Raw genomic sequence first — 14,832 nt, 5'->3', positions numbered from 1 at the left:
GGCAGATCACGAGGTCAGGAGATCGAGACCATGGTGAAACCCCGTCTCTACTAAAAATACAAAAAATTAGCCGGGCATGGTGGCAGGCGCCTGTAGTCCCAGCTACTCGGAGAGGCTGAAGCGGGAGAATGGCGTGAACCCGGGAGGCGGAGCTTGCAGTGAGCCAAGATTGCGCCACTGCACTCCAGCCTGGGCGACAGAGCGAGACTCCATCTCAAAAAAAAAAAAAAAGATGGAAATTCAAGTCACTTTGGGTTGTGCTAGGCTTCAACTGATTTGCATATATCAGTTTTGAGTTTAGGATACAATTATCATGATAAAGTACTTGGCACTATACCTACCATATAGAGGGGACTTAGTAGGTGGGAGTTAATATTATTATGACGATGATTATTATTTCCTGCCTTTTTACTTGTTTTCACATCTTACCCCGCACCTAGCATATCCTGCATTTCCCCCTCTGCTTACTAAAAGCCATTGTCAAAGCCCAGTTCAAATGACACCTCATACATTAAACCTATTTGGGTCACTCCAACAAAAGTCATTACTCTTCTCCCCTACATCATTTTATTTCTACCCTCTGTGGCCCTTGTCATGTTGCAGGAGTTTGTGTTCATGTCTCCCATCCTTCCTTGGCTGTAATATCTTTGATGTCTGGAACCACATCTTGTCTCCTTGTTTTCTGTTATACCAAAGGCATACAGGAAACTTTTACTTAGTGTTGTTTAATAAATAAATCCCTGTGCGACTTTGAAACCAGCCTGACAAGTCTGTCACCAAGCTGGGAACAGATGCCCCAGGGCATCTCCAATAGCCTTGGATCTGCCCTGTTTGCAGATGTTCAGCACCTCGATGGGGTTGTTCTCAAGAGCTCCTCTTGCCCAGTCCCTCAACTCTCATCAGAGATCTGGTATCAGATAGGATTTATCAATGGTGGCACTGCTGACATTTTGGGCTTTTAATTCTTTGCCACATGGACTTATTCTGTGCATTATAGAGTATTTAGCACCCTTTGGACTTTGCTCACGAGATGCCAGTAGTAACCTCCCCACCTCCCCAGGTCGTGATCATCAAAATGTCTCCAGAAACTGCCAAATGTCCGTTGGCAGGCAAATGCTACCCTAGTTGAGAACCACTGTACTAGACAATGCAGTGAACTCACCAGATTCTAATCCCTTTCACCAGATTCTAGTTCCTTTATTCAGTCAGTTTAAACTCAAAGGGTCACTAAATTGATAAATTGCTATTGATAAGCACCGGTTGTACCCACCTTACATACCAGTTGCTGTGTGACGCAGAAAGAAGTGTCGGATGCTCTTCCCCCAGGTCTCTCTCACCTCACTTTACTCAATCTCTGTCCAGATGTTACCTCATTAGAAGACAGGCCTCTCCTGCTAATAATCAAACATATCATCTGCCCCTCACTGTCCAGCTTGTCACTGCATTTCATGGCACCTGTCACTCCTGACATAGTAAAGGTTTCTGTGATTATTGTCTGCCCCCCTCGCCCCAATTCAATGAAAGCCGCATATGAGCAGGGGCTCTGTCCACTACCAGATCCGCAGCACCAAGATCTGTAAATGACACATCATAGGCAGCAACAGGTTTTGTGGACTAAATCTCTAAATCCTTGCCCCTGAAAAATGTGTAGTTGGGTTGAGGGAGCTAAAATGTTTCCCCAAAATGTTTGGGCTTAGCACATATTATTCTGATTTTTTGGCATATTCAATAGATTCTCGAGGATCATCATTAGCAGTGAGTTGGGTTAGGGCATTTTCCACAGCAGTTCTGTTCATGTCATTATTGAATTTTTTTCACATTAATATTGCACATGGCCCCCAAGATAGCATGTCTCTCTATTAAAATCCAGAAATCCATATGGGGCCCTTCTGCTGGGCTTTTCTTCTCTACCTTAAAGGCACCCCTTTGTCAGTTAGAAAATCTCCTGGGGAGTGTGTGTTGTTTCTATATGTTCTAATGGGAGTTTCCTTTGGACTGGATGAAAATAAATGTGTTTGCGTGTAGCTGTCTTCAGGCTCACACATATCCACATATACACATGCACACATACACACATGCATGCACTCTCCCAGTTTTTCTCTTACTGTTGTCTCCAATACTGGAAAACAAAGACAATTTCACTGGGGTTTACAACTTCAAAATATACTATGATTTAATGCATAATCTTGAATGACCCCTGGACTTCCTATTTGCCAGTACTTCCCCACCCCTGAGTTCTGTTTGTCTGGAAAATACTTACAAAAAGTATAATAAAAGATCGAAGTTACCTCAAAAAATAAAACCTTCAGTTAAAGATTTTTTTAAATTATAGGTCATCAGTCCAGGCGCACTGGCTCATGCCTCTAATCCCAACACTTTGGGAGGTAGAGGCGGGCAGATCATTCAAGGTCAGGAGTTCAAGACCAGCCTGGCCAACATGGAGAAACCCAGTGTCTACTAAAAATACAAAAATTAGCGGGGCTCGTTGGCACGTGCCTGTAATCCCAACTACTCGGGAGGCTGAAGCAGGAGAGTCGCTTGAAAGCAGGAGGCAGACGTTGCTGTGAGCCAAGATTGCACCACTGCACTCAAGTCTGGGCAACAGAACAAGACCCTATCTCAAAAAAAAAAAAAAAAAAGAAAGAAAGGAAAAAAGAAAGAAAGAGAGAGAGAGGGAAAGAAAAGAAAAGGAAAAGAAAAGAAAACAATCATATGTCATTAGACAAGCAGGAGATCTATGCAAAATTTTTTTTAAAACTTTAATCATAGGTCATCATAGGAAGTAGGAAGTACAGATCGTGTGGGGTGTAGGGAAAGATTATATCAAAAAGACTTTGCAAAAAAAAAAGAATTGGATAAAAACTAGAATGAATGGGGGAAGGGCCTGGATCAATGTAATCAGGAACTTCTTCATCCTTAGAGCTGCCTAGAATACACTGTTGCTGGAGGGACTAACCCCACCAGTGACCCCCAAGCACTGGATGCCAGGGAGGCAACCTCTGCCTTAGCAGAGCAGCTAAACCAAGTGACACCCATCCAAAGACATACATGGCCCAGCTCATCAGATCTGGAGCCAGTGTTGGGAGGTGGAAGCCACTGTGCTTCTCTGCCCTCTTCTTAACCATATTCAGTAGCTTCTCTAGTAGAGCAGGGGGCTATGGAGAATGCTTCCAGCCATGCTCAGGTCAGTGGTTCAGATTTGGCTCCAGGTACTTAAAGTAGTGCTGAGAGCAAGTACTCTGAGTTAGTCGGCCTGAATACTGACTCTACCACTGGAGCAGGATAGTTAACCTCTCTAAATCTCAGCTTCCCATCAGCCAAGAGGGAGATAATAGTACCTATCTCACATGGGGTCTATGAAGACAGCCTGAGATGATATACGTAAACCACGTAGTAGCTGGAACTTAGTAAATGCTCAACACATGTTGCCATTATTATCATTATCATTTTCCATGCCTAACAGTGTGTAGCTCATAATAGGTACCCCATACATATTTGTTGAATGAATCAATGAAAATTCTGCCCACGTACACAAAGGAAGAAATAAGGGAAAACATTCTACTTAGTTAATCACTCTCATCTGAGGTTGAGTAGGGGATGGGATAGCAAAGCTATTGACTTAAGTGATTTTTAAAATATTATAGTGAATATTTCCTATTTTGCCATCTTCCTGCATTGTATTTGGGCCTTTGCTTTCAGAGCACCTGTTTGTAATGAAAGGCCATTCTGATTCATTTCTTGCAGTGTATGGTTGTCAGCTCCCATTCGGTTTGTGTAGTTGCCTAAAAACAATATCATCTAGGGAAAGTTATTTATTGGAGCATGATATTGCTAAAGCTCAGTGTTTCTTTCCTCCAATTACAGACTGAAGCTACAGTCTGTACTGGACAAGCCTCCAGTACAAGGGTCTCAATGAGGCTTTATGACACCTGCTGGAGTGTGGGAGGAGGAAGACAGAAAGGGAACCAAAAAAGAGTTCCAGGGGCCACACATAGAACCATGATATTTGGAAGGAGAAATAATATTGACCAGAACCCTGAAAAAGCTGAATCGACTCAACTTACCTCTAGTGTTGACTGCATCCCCCCAGAATTAGATAACCTCTGTGGTCCCTTCTAGCCTAAAATTTCTGTCTCTGCATCAGCTTCATTCTGTTCAAAAAAGAGAATGGATGGATGTGTTGCAGCACAGAGTGGAGAGTGGCCAATATGACTGGGGCCCAAGACAGAGGGAGGCCAAGAGAAAGAGGGAAGGGGAGCAGAATCAGGAAGGTTCGCCAGGGAAGGTGGGCTTTGAAGAGTATAGAGAAGTTCTGCAGCCAGGCAAGAAAAGAGGGTCTTCTGGCTAGCAGGAAAATCACGTGAGCAGTGAGATGAAGGACCCAGCACACTGGGAACTGTGAGCAGTTTGGCAGGAGGTGAAGCTGAGGGGCTGGGTCAGGTGTCAAGGGCTTTACTCTGCTGAGACTCAAATGTGAACATAACAAGCCGTGACTGAAGGGCCTTACATGGAAGAGCAATGTGGGAGATGGCATTTTTAGACAGTCCTTTTGGCTACGATTGAGAATACACAGAAGGACGAAGGGCCTCTTCTGTAAAGCAAACAGGTGGAGCCTTGTCCAGGCAGAAGTGTAACATATTATTTATTAAAAACAGGGACTCTGGAGTTTTTCTAAGGTGATAAAGACCTTCTTCCCTTTCACCTCTTGGAAGTCACCCCAAAACAAGGCGATAAGAAAAACACACAAAAGCACCATCATCTCAGAAACTAAGAGACATTGCAACCATGAACTCCATAGTATAGGAAGCTAAAAGATAACAGTGACTGACATAGTAGGCTGAGAAGGGTGAAACTTAAGAGGCAAGTCCCAAAAAGAAGGAAGCCAGTTGCCTTCCTGCAGGCTGAGAAATTGTAGGCTTTGAATACAGCTGAAGGTGGGATGAAGTGTCAGGCTTAAAACAGCGGGGGTTATTTGAAAATCTGTGTAAGAAGTAAAATACGGAGGACAGGGGATCATGGTGAACGGGAGGCAGGACTAGACTCTGGCTCCAGACAGAGCAGCATGAGAGGCTCACACTGTGAATTTTAGCTCCAGATTGACTGCAAGAACTAACCAGCAACCCCAAGAGGACCCACAGACCCTCTGAAAGAAGTGGACTGCTCCTAGAGGACCTGGGAGACACCCCAAATACTGTGATTGCCCCAACTGCGGAAGTGGGAAAGGGAGACCCTCATCTCCCGAACACACACTGGAGAAGCTGAAGGTCTGTTTGCAGAAGTTCCCGACTTTACCTGGAGCTGAGTCAAGTGAGAGAGCCAAACCAAGCAAAATACAAGGGTAGAGGAAGCTGCAGAAAGGCCCTGGGAGCTTGCTGCATCCCCTAGCAGCCCATTCCCGCCTGGCACCACAGGGATCCATCAGGAGGGTGGCCAGAGGAGCAGGGGGTAAAACTCCACAGGGAGAAGGAATTCTCTAGCTAAACGTTGTGACAATTTGAACAGGACAAGAAGACTCCTGGCCAGAACTCCAGGGAGGGTGGGAATCTGGCTTGCAGACTCCACAGGCGGAGAAGAACTAAAGCCCTTTCTTTAACAGCTGGGAGGCAGAAAGCCTTGGGCAAGTTTTCAAGCCTGACTCGTCCTCCACCTGGAAACAGACTCGGGCTGTTGAGGGGGCACGGTGGGAGTGAGACCAGCCCTTCAGGTTGCCTGGAAGCTGGGTGAGGCCTGTGACTGCCAACTTTCCCCCACTTCCCTGACAACCTGCATGACTCAGCAGAGACAGCCATAATCCTCTTAGGTACACAACTCCAGTGACCTGGGAATCTCGCCCCCATCCCCCACAGCAGCCACAGCAAGACCCGCCCAAGGAGAGTCTGAGCTCAGACAGGCCTAGCCCTGGCCCCACCTGATGGTCCTTCCCTATCCACCTTGGTATCAGAGGACAAAGAACATATAATCTTAGGAATTCTAGGGCCCTGGCCACTGCTGGTGCCTGTCCACACTATTACAGCTGATGCTTTCTGGAAAGTACCACCTCCTGGCAGGAGGCCAACAGCACAAAACAGGGCATTAAACCACCAAAGTTAAGGACCCCATGGAGTCATTGCATCCTCTGCCACTTCCACTGGAACAGGTGCTGGTATCCATTGACTGAGAGACCCATAAATGGTTCACATCACAGGACTCTGTTCAGACAACCCCCAGTAGCAGCCTGGAGCCAGGTAGACTTGCTGGGTGGCTAGACTCAGAAGAGAGACAACAGTCACTGCAGTTCGGCTCGCAGGAGCCACATCCATAGGAAAAGGGGGAGAATACTACATCAAAGGAACACCCCATGGGACAAAATTCTGAACAACACCCTTCAGCCCTAGAACTTCCATCTGACAGAGCCTACCCAAATAAGAAGGAATCAGAAAACCAAACCTGGTAATATGACAAGCCAAAGCTCATCAACATCCCCAAAAGATCACACTAGTTCACCAGCAACGAATCCAAACCAAGAAGAAATCCCTGATTTGCCTGAAAAATAATTCAGGAGGTTAGTTATTAAGCTAATCAGGGAGGAACCAGAGAAATATGAAGCCCAATGCAAGGAAATCCAAAAAATGTTACAAGAGTGAAAGGAGAAATATTCAAGGAAATAGATAGCTTAAAGAAAAAAAGAGGACCTGGTGTGGTAGCTCATGCCTGTAATCCCAGCACTTTGGGAGGCCGAGGCAGGCGGATCACAAGGTCAGGAGATCAAGACCATCCTGGCTAACACAGTGAAACCCCTTCTCTACTAAAAATACAAAAAAATTAGCCGGAGTGGTGTCAGGCACCTGTAGTCCCAGCTACTCGAGAGGCAGAGGCAGGAGAATGGCTTGAACCTGGGAGGCGGAGCTTGCAGTGAGCCGAGATCGCGCCACTGCACTCCAGCCTGGGAGACAGAGTGAGACTCCGTCTCAAAAAAAAAAAGGAAATAAGCTATTTATTTTCTAAATAAAATACCTAACAATATATCTAACCAAGGAGTCAAAAGGCCTCTACATAAAACTACAAAACACTGCTGAAAGTAATCATAAACTAAACAAACAAATGGAAACATATCCCATGCTCATGGCTGGGTAGAATCAATATTGTGAAAATGACCATACTGCCAAAAGCAATCTACAAATTCAATGCAATCCCATCAAAATACCACCATCATCCTTCACAGAATTAGAAAAAAAAATTCTAAAATTCATATGGAACCAAAAAAAGAGCCCGCATAGCCAAAGCAAAACTAAGCAAAAAGAACAAATCTGGAGGCATCACATTACCCCACTTCAAACTATACTGTAAGGCCATAGTCACCAAAACATGGTATAAAAACAGGCATGTAGACCATTGCCACAGAATAGAGAACCCAGAAATAAAGCTAAATATTTACAGTCAACTGATCTTCGACAAAGTAAACAAAATCATAAAGAGGGCAAAGGACACCCTATGGTGCTGAGATAATTGCCAAGCCATGTGTAGAAGAAGAAAACTGGATTCTCATCTCTCACCTTATACAAAAATCAACTCAAGATGGATTAAGAAACCTGACACCTGAAACTATAAAAATTCTAGAACATAACATTGGAAAAACCCTTCTAGACATTGACTTAGGCAAGGATTTCATGACCAAGAACCCGAAAGCAAATGCAATAAAAACAAAGATAAATAGCTAGGACCTAATTAAACTAAAGAACGTTTGCACAGCAAAAGGAACAGTCAGCAGAGTAAACGGACAACCCACTGAGTGGGAGAAAATCTTCACAATCTATACATATGACAAAGGAATAATATCCAGAATCTACAATGAACTCAAATCAGTAAGAAAAAAACAAACAATCCCATCAAAAAGTGGGCTAAGGACACGAACAGACAATTCTCAAAAGAAGATCTACAAACGGCCAATAAACATATGAAAAAATGCTTAACATCACTAATGATCAGGGAAACGCAAATCAAAACTACAATGCGATACCACCTTACTCCTTCAAGAATGGCCATAATCAAAAAAATCAAAAACAGTAGATGTTGGCATGGATGCAGTGAACAGGGAACACTTCTACACTACTGGTGGGAATGTAAACTAGTACAGCCACTATGGAAAACAGCGTGGAAATTCCTTAAATAACTAAAAGTAGAACTACCATTGATCCAGCAATCCCACTTACTGGGTATCTACCCAGAGGAAAAGAAGTCATTATTCAAAAAAGATACTTGTACACGCATTTTTATAGCAGCACAATTCACAATTGCAAAATCGTGGAACCAACCCAAATGCCCATCAATCAACAAGTGGATAAAGAAACTGTGGTGTATACACACATATATATATACATATATATACACACATATATATACACACATATCTATACACATATATATACACTATATATACACATATATATACACATATGGGATATATATATATTCCATAAAAAGGAATGAATTAACAGCATTTGCAGTGACCTGGATGAGACTGGAGACTATTATTCTATGTGAAGTAACTCAGGAATGGAAAACCAGACATCGTATGTTCTTACTGATATGTGGGAGCTAAGCTATGAGGAAACAAAGGCATGAGAGTGATACAATAGACTTTGGGGACTTGGGGGCAAGAGTGGGAGGGGGACGAGGGAATAAAAGACTACAAATATGGTGCAGTGTATACTGCTCAGGTGATGGGTGCCCCAAAATCTCACAAATCACCACTGATGACCTTACTCATGTAACCAAATACCATCTGTACACCCAAGAACTTATGGAAAAATAAAAACAAATAAATAAAATCTGTGTAAGAAGTAGCTGGACCTGCTATTCCCCTCTCCCACTGTGTGGGAGATAGGAGGATTTTTCTCTGGAGAGCTAAAGAAGCTTTGACTGAAGGACCCCAAGAACAGAGGAGAGCAGGGACGAGGCACTGAAAACAGAGATTAAGAAAGTATCTTCGTACTAACCAGGGAGACCCCCCCAGCTCCTTTCCCCTGCACAGATACTGGAACTCCAGTAGCCAGGTTATGCTTGCAGGCAGGATATTGAAGGAGTTTAATTCTTAGGAAGAACTAAACTTTCCCAGAAAAGCCACTGGACATGGGCTCACTGCTTCATCAACCAGCAGTGCAGCCCACCTAGCAGTAGCCCCCTCGCCCTGCCCCCACAGAACTGCCTAATCATCTTTCTGCTGCGTTACTCTTAAATCTGAACAAACATGAAGAATCACCAAGCACCTGAGGAAAGCCTCCTACAGGAAGGATCATCAAAAGAAAAGAAGCATCAGCTCAAAAAACAGAAGAGGCCAGGCACAGTGGCTCGGGCCTGTAATCCCAGCACTTTAGGAGGCTGAGGCAGGCAGATCACGAGATCAGGGGTTCAAGACCAGCCTGGCCAACATGGTGAAACCCCATCTCTACTAAAAATACAAAAATTAGCTGGGCATGGTGGCAGGCGCCAGTAATCCCAGCTACTGGGGAGGCTGAGGCAGGAGAATCATTTGAACCCAGGAGGCAGAGGTTGCATCGAGCTGAGATTTCACCATTGCACTCCAGCCTGGGTGACAGGGCAAGACTCTGTCTCAAAAAAAAAAAAAAAACAGGGAAAAATGTTTTTAATGTATCATTAATATCCTCAGAGAGACTGGAGAAGATATTATATCCATAAAACAAGAATAGTGTACTGTTTTAAAAGAAAAAAATCAGACTTGAAAATTAAAACGATGTTTAAAAATCTTTAATTAGAAAGGTTGGAAGATAAAGTTGAGAAATCTTACAGAAAGTTAAAAAGATAAATTGATGGGCATAAAGGGAGAGTAGATAGGAAAATTGGAGACTAATCAAAGAGGTCTCATATATATTTAATTGGAAATCAGGAAAAGAGAATAGAGAAAATGGAGAGGAGGAAATGATCAAAGAAATAATACAGGAAAACATCCGAGGGCTGGACAGACTGAAAGGGCCAATGGAGTACCCAATAAAATTAGTGGAGGAAAAATAAATTGTGCCATGATGACATTTAAGACTACCAAAAAAAAAGAGTGAAAGTTTGACTGTCAGTAGCAACACTGCAAGCTGAAAAAGGAGTGGTGCTTTCGAAATTCCAGATACAAATTATTGCCCATCTAAAATTCTATATCCAGCCAAATCATCACTCAGGTATACAATATTCAGATATTCCAAGTCTCCACAAAAAAAAATAAAAATAAAATTAAAAAAACTTACCATGTACATACTCCCCTTCGGGAAGTTACTAAAGAAAATATTCCATCCAAACAGAATGAAAAAAAAGCAGAGGAAAACACACAGGATCCAGGAAAGAGAGACAAAGGGACCCCCCAGGCTTAGAAAATAACTAGTCCAGATTGGAGCAGAGGAGACAAGCATAATGGAAAATAGGAAATTCCATGAGCAGATAGATTTCACCATGAGGAAAATTTTAGAGGCTGTTGGAGGATAAGGGGAAACTTACCGATAGAAACTAAGGAAATGAAGCAAATGACAATTAATTCCAGGAAAAATAAAAATTTGTTCATAGCGTATTACTTGGCTCCTCAGTGTCGTATTATGGGCAGAATAATGTGAGCACTGAACATTGATTTAACCAAAAATTGTGATACTGGAAAAATGGAAGAGAGAATAGGAAGGAACTGAATCCTCATCTCCCACAATAGGAAATCTGAAATTGATGAAACAAGAGAAAGAAGTATAAGCATTTAATTTAGAAATATGCAGATAGCAAGAAGCAGCTACAAGAGTTAACTGTCTGCCTCTGGGTGGTAAACTGGGGGTAAAGGGTGGGAACAGGGAGATGGCATGAATACAGCATTGTTCACTTAAAGGTCTTTCAGGACTATTTGATTCTTATCTTACACTATGTGTGTGACACTCTGTTGCTTTTTTTCCTTTTTGCTTTTTTTTTGGGGGGGTGGGATTTATTGGTGGGCATGAGTAAGGAGGGGCAGCACAGTGGACGCCCTCTCAAGTGCAGGGCTTTAAAAAAAATAAGGAAAAGAGCTCTCTGAAGTCACATTGATTCAGATTTGAATCTTGGAGCAACCGTTTTGCTACCTTTGTGATCCTGGGAAAATAATTTTAAGCTTCCTGAGTCTCCATTTCCTCAATTGTAATATGAGGCAAATACTTTAATTAGCTATCACCTTTCATAGGGTTCTTTAGAAACAGGTCAACTGCCTGACCCACAGAAAAGCCCTCAATAGAAGCTTTCTGCCTGTTTTAATTACCTGGCACCCTTCATTCCTCTCTGGACATCTTGACCTCTTGCTCTTCATCAGTCCCCCAGGTGTGTTTGCATGTGTCACCTTAGCTCTAATGTGAAGAAGAAGGTTTTTTCTTGTTTAAAAAAAATAAGCTGGTGACCCTTGATCTAGAAATCAGTTCCTCTGAGGAGTAGCTTTGGTGATGGAGGAACACTGTTCCCCCTATGGGAAAGGAAAACTTGAGTCATACTCTTTCAGCCACCGGTGAGCAAAAGCTTAGGTGAGAACCAGACAACTTAGAAGCCTCCAGGATCTCCCATTTGTGCCCACAAACATTTCCAGCTTTAATCCCTTTTGCTGATGTAATAAGATTCTTCAGCTGGATGATGAAAACTGAGCCCATGGTGTTGTGATTATGAGCTCAGCTACCTGCCACTGGCAGGTGACAGCTGCACCTGTGAGGCTGGTCAGCTTCCCACACACCCAGGGTGCCTGTGGCCTCCTGCACCCTAAGCCCTGCCCTGACTCGGCCACTAGTTATTGAACAGGGAGTGAGGTTTCCTGGTAGAGATTATCTATTTTACTGCCAGGATTATGCTCTATGCAAAGCACAGGTCCAGGCACTGGGGATGACATAGAGATACATGTACATTTGGCCTCAAAGGAGTTTACCATTTAATGAGGGAGATAGATAATCACCATCCAATAGACAAGGAAATAAACGAAGTGGGTAGGAGAAGGGCTGCTGGTGGGCTGCATGTGGGATAAGTAAGACCTTGGGTCTACATGTGGGAATGCTGCTTTGGAACTTCTCATGCAAGCCTGGGAGCAGGTGAGCACCCAGCTCAGGTGATTTTCTTTAAGCAAAAGCAAGTCTTCAAATATGTGTGATGTTTTATCCTTGGGGCGGCAGTGAGAGGGGGTGGTCTCTGAATACTGACAGTCCTTACGTCAGAGGATAGTGCCTTGTGGGCAGGGTGACCCTACAATTCATTATCCAAACAGGGCCACTTGAGAGTGAAGGTAATGAAAGATAACCAGCATTCCAGGACACGTATAGCCAGGGCTTGCCCTGGCAAACCAGACGTGATCTCCCGACTTAACAGGAGCTTGGTAATTATAAAGCGGAGTAGAGTCAGTGACCTAGGGACCAAAAGAGAATAGATTCTGGCTGGGCACAGTGGCTCATGCCTGTAATTCCAGCACTTTGGGGGGCCGAGGCAGGAGGATAGCTTGAGGCCAGGAGTTCAAAATGAGCCTGGGCAACATAGTGAGAACTTCATCTCTACAAAATTAATAAATAAATTAGCCAGGCATGGTAGCACGCACCTGTAGTCCCAGCCACTCGTGAGGCTGAGGCAGGAGGATCGCTTGAGCCTGGGAGTTAAGGCTGCAGTAAGCCATAATCGCACCAGCCTAGGCAACGGAGCAAGACCCTGTCTCAAAAAAAAAAAAAGAGAGAGAATAGATTCCTACTCAGTCTGAATGTCTAGGTCTTATGCAGGTTCAAAAGGCTTCTCAGGCAGTTCCCCCAGACATCCTGGGTAAGAGCCACTGGCGGTGGGGTGGGGGAGGGGCTGGTATCTCTTGACACATTTCCTCCTCAGAATGACTGCTCAAGGGGCCCATTTTCACCAGTGACCAGCATCAGTCCACCTCTCTGGTTAGGACTCCTCAAAGAGCCGCATATGTTCTGGCCAAGCTACTTAAAGATTAAATGTATATTTTCTGCTTCCCTGGCGCCTTAGCTCTTCCTGCATGGAAACCAATTCAGAGTTTGCCTTGGTGTGGTTTTTAATTGCCAAGCCAAAGTCCCGTACCCTTATAGTGCTTTTCAAACAGTAATTCTTATTCCAAAACCACTTCACAGTGATTTCACAGTGTAAGAAATAATGTAGAAAAGGCTCTAACCAATTGCTGTTTTATCAAAGAAATTAACAGTTGATGTGAGAGGACAGCCCTAATGACCTAGCACTTTTACCCCGTTTCATTCTGTATCCTGATAGAATAAAGGTCATAGGGTAAAATAATTTACAAGGTAAAATTATACCTATTTATTTTGTCTCTTCCACCAACCTGTGATTTCCTGGAGGACATAAATTACATTATTAACATAAGATATCACTAAAACCATCGCCGGGCTGGTCTGAAGGTAGTGAGTTACCTCAATTGATTGTTCACAGTTATAGATCAAACTTCTTGTTCTACTCTTTCCCCTCTTCTCACTACTGTACTTGACTAGTCTTTGTTAACAATTAAAAATAATAAAATAAATAAAACCATCATTGGCATGGAGATATTTGTGGGGTCTCCTAAATGACTATGGTTGAATGGAAGGCAGCCTGGTCATAGCCCCACTTCTCCTGCCGACACCAGAGAGACTCCTTTCAGTCCTTACACCCAAAACAGACTTTCCTTTGTGATCTTTGCTTACAGCAAATCATATTCTTCCCAGGCCACCTGAGGCAACTGGGAGGTGGCCTCCTCCTCCTCTTCCCCTCCCCATCCCACTGGGACAGTTTTGTTGTCTCACTTCAGCTCTGTCTGATCTTATGCACACTGGGATCTACCTGTTAAACGGGGCAGGGCATGGTCAAGACTCTTCCCTCCAGTTCCCACAGGCTCCAACTGTTGCTCTTCGATGGCTTTGTGGAAAATGGCTCTCTCTCTCTCTCTCTCTTTCTGTCTCTCACTGGACTGTGTTTCCTGTTTTCTTCTTTATTGTCATAAAAATCCTAGACACTGCTCAGGGTCCCACTGGTAGTAGATTGTGCTCATCTCTGACAGATCTTTCCCATGTGGCTCTTCCTTTCTGGAAATTCACCAATGTTCACCAGCCCCATCAAGAAAACTATGAACACATTATACACATTATTCTAACTTTAGATTGGATATGGATTAAATGTTGGCATCACCTGGTTCTGTCAGATTGTCTCATCTGGCTCCTTAGAAACCAAAATGGGAGAATTCACATGTTTTGGTTGTTAAATCATAGTTCCAGCTGTCAGACCATACTGCTTGTGCTAGAGGAATAGGGAATAATGTGTGTGGGTGGCAGGAAAAAGGCAGACACTAAGGGGCATTTATAACCAACATAAATATGTAATAAAGGCAATGTCAGTATAAATTAAATACATACAAAATAAAGGCAATTATTAATATGTAAGCATAGACTCCAGAGATGTTTCAGTTTGGTCTCCTTCTTCTCCCCCTACCACAGCAACCAAATGACCGTGATCACAAAGTGAGACTGGCACTGGGAAATGGCTTACGAGAAGATGTGTGGAGACAATTTGTCAAGAGATTTGGGGACATATGCATCTATGAGTTCTATGCTGCCACTGAAGGCAATATTGGATTTATGAATTATGCGAGAAAAGTTGGTGCTGTTGGAAGAGTAAACTACCTACAGAAAGTAAGTACATTGAAAAATGAGAGCATATGTAGCCAATTTTCAGAATACAGAGACTTCTTAAAAGCCAAGTCATGATGATGTTATCAGAAATCAGGCAGCATCAGAGCCATAGCCCATTCCTATCACCAAGAGAAGTTTTGCTCATTCTCTGTGATGATGACTTCAAAAAATCAGATCCTCCAATTAAAAA

General features: G+C 43.4%; 1 protein-coding gene across 2 annotated transcripts in view; it reads left to right on the top strand.

Annotated features, from left to right (window-relative positions):
- Positions 1–14,832, top strand: part of SLC27A2 (solute carrier family 27 member 2) — a 51,194-nt gene that overhangs the window by 23,376 nt on the left and 12,986 nt on the right. For both annotated transcript variants that reach the window (XM_003266907.3, XM_003266906.3), the window contains one exon: positions 14,448–14,642. In XM_003266907.3, the coding sequence (XP_003266955.2) occupies positions 14,448–14,642 (195 nt within the window). The remainder of the gene's footprint in view (positions 1–14,447; positions 14,643–14,832) is intronic.

This window comes from Nomascus leucogenys, chromosome 6 (genome assembly GCF_006542625.1).
Source record: "Nomascus leucogenys isolate Asia chromosome 6, Asia_NLE_v1, whole genome shotgun sequence".
Classification (NCBI taxonomy): Eukaryota; Metazoa; Chordata; class Mammalia; order Primates; family Hylobatidae; genus Nomascus; species Nomascus leucogenys.
The sequence above is the reverse complement of the archived record's forward strand: the minus strand, read 5'-3'. Positions and strand labels throughout refer to the sequence as shown.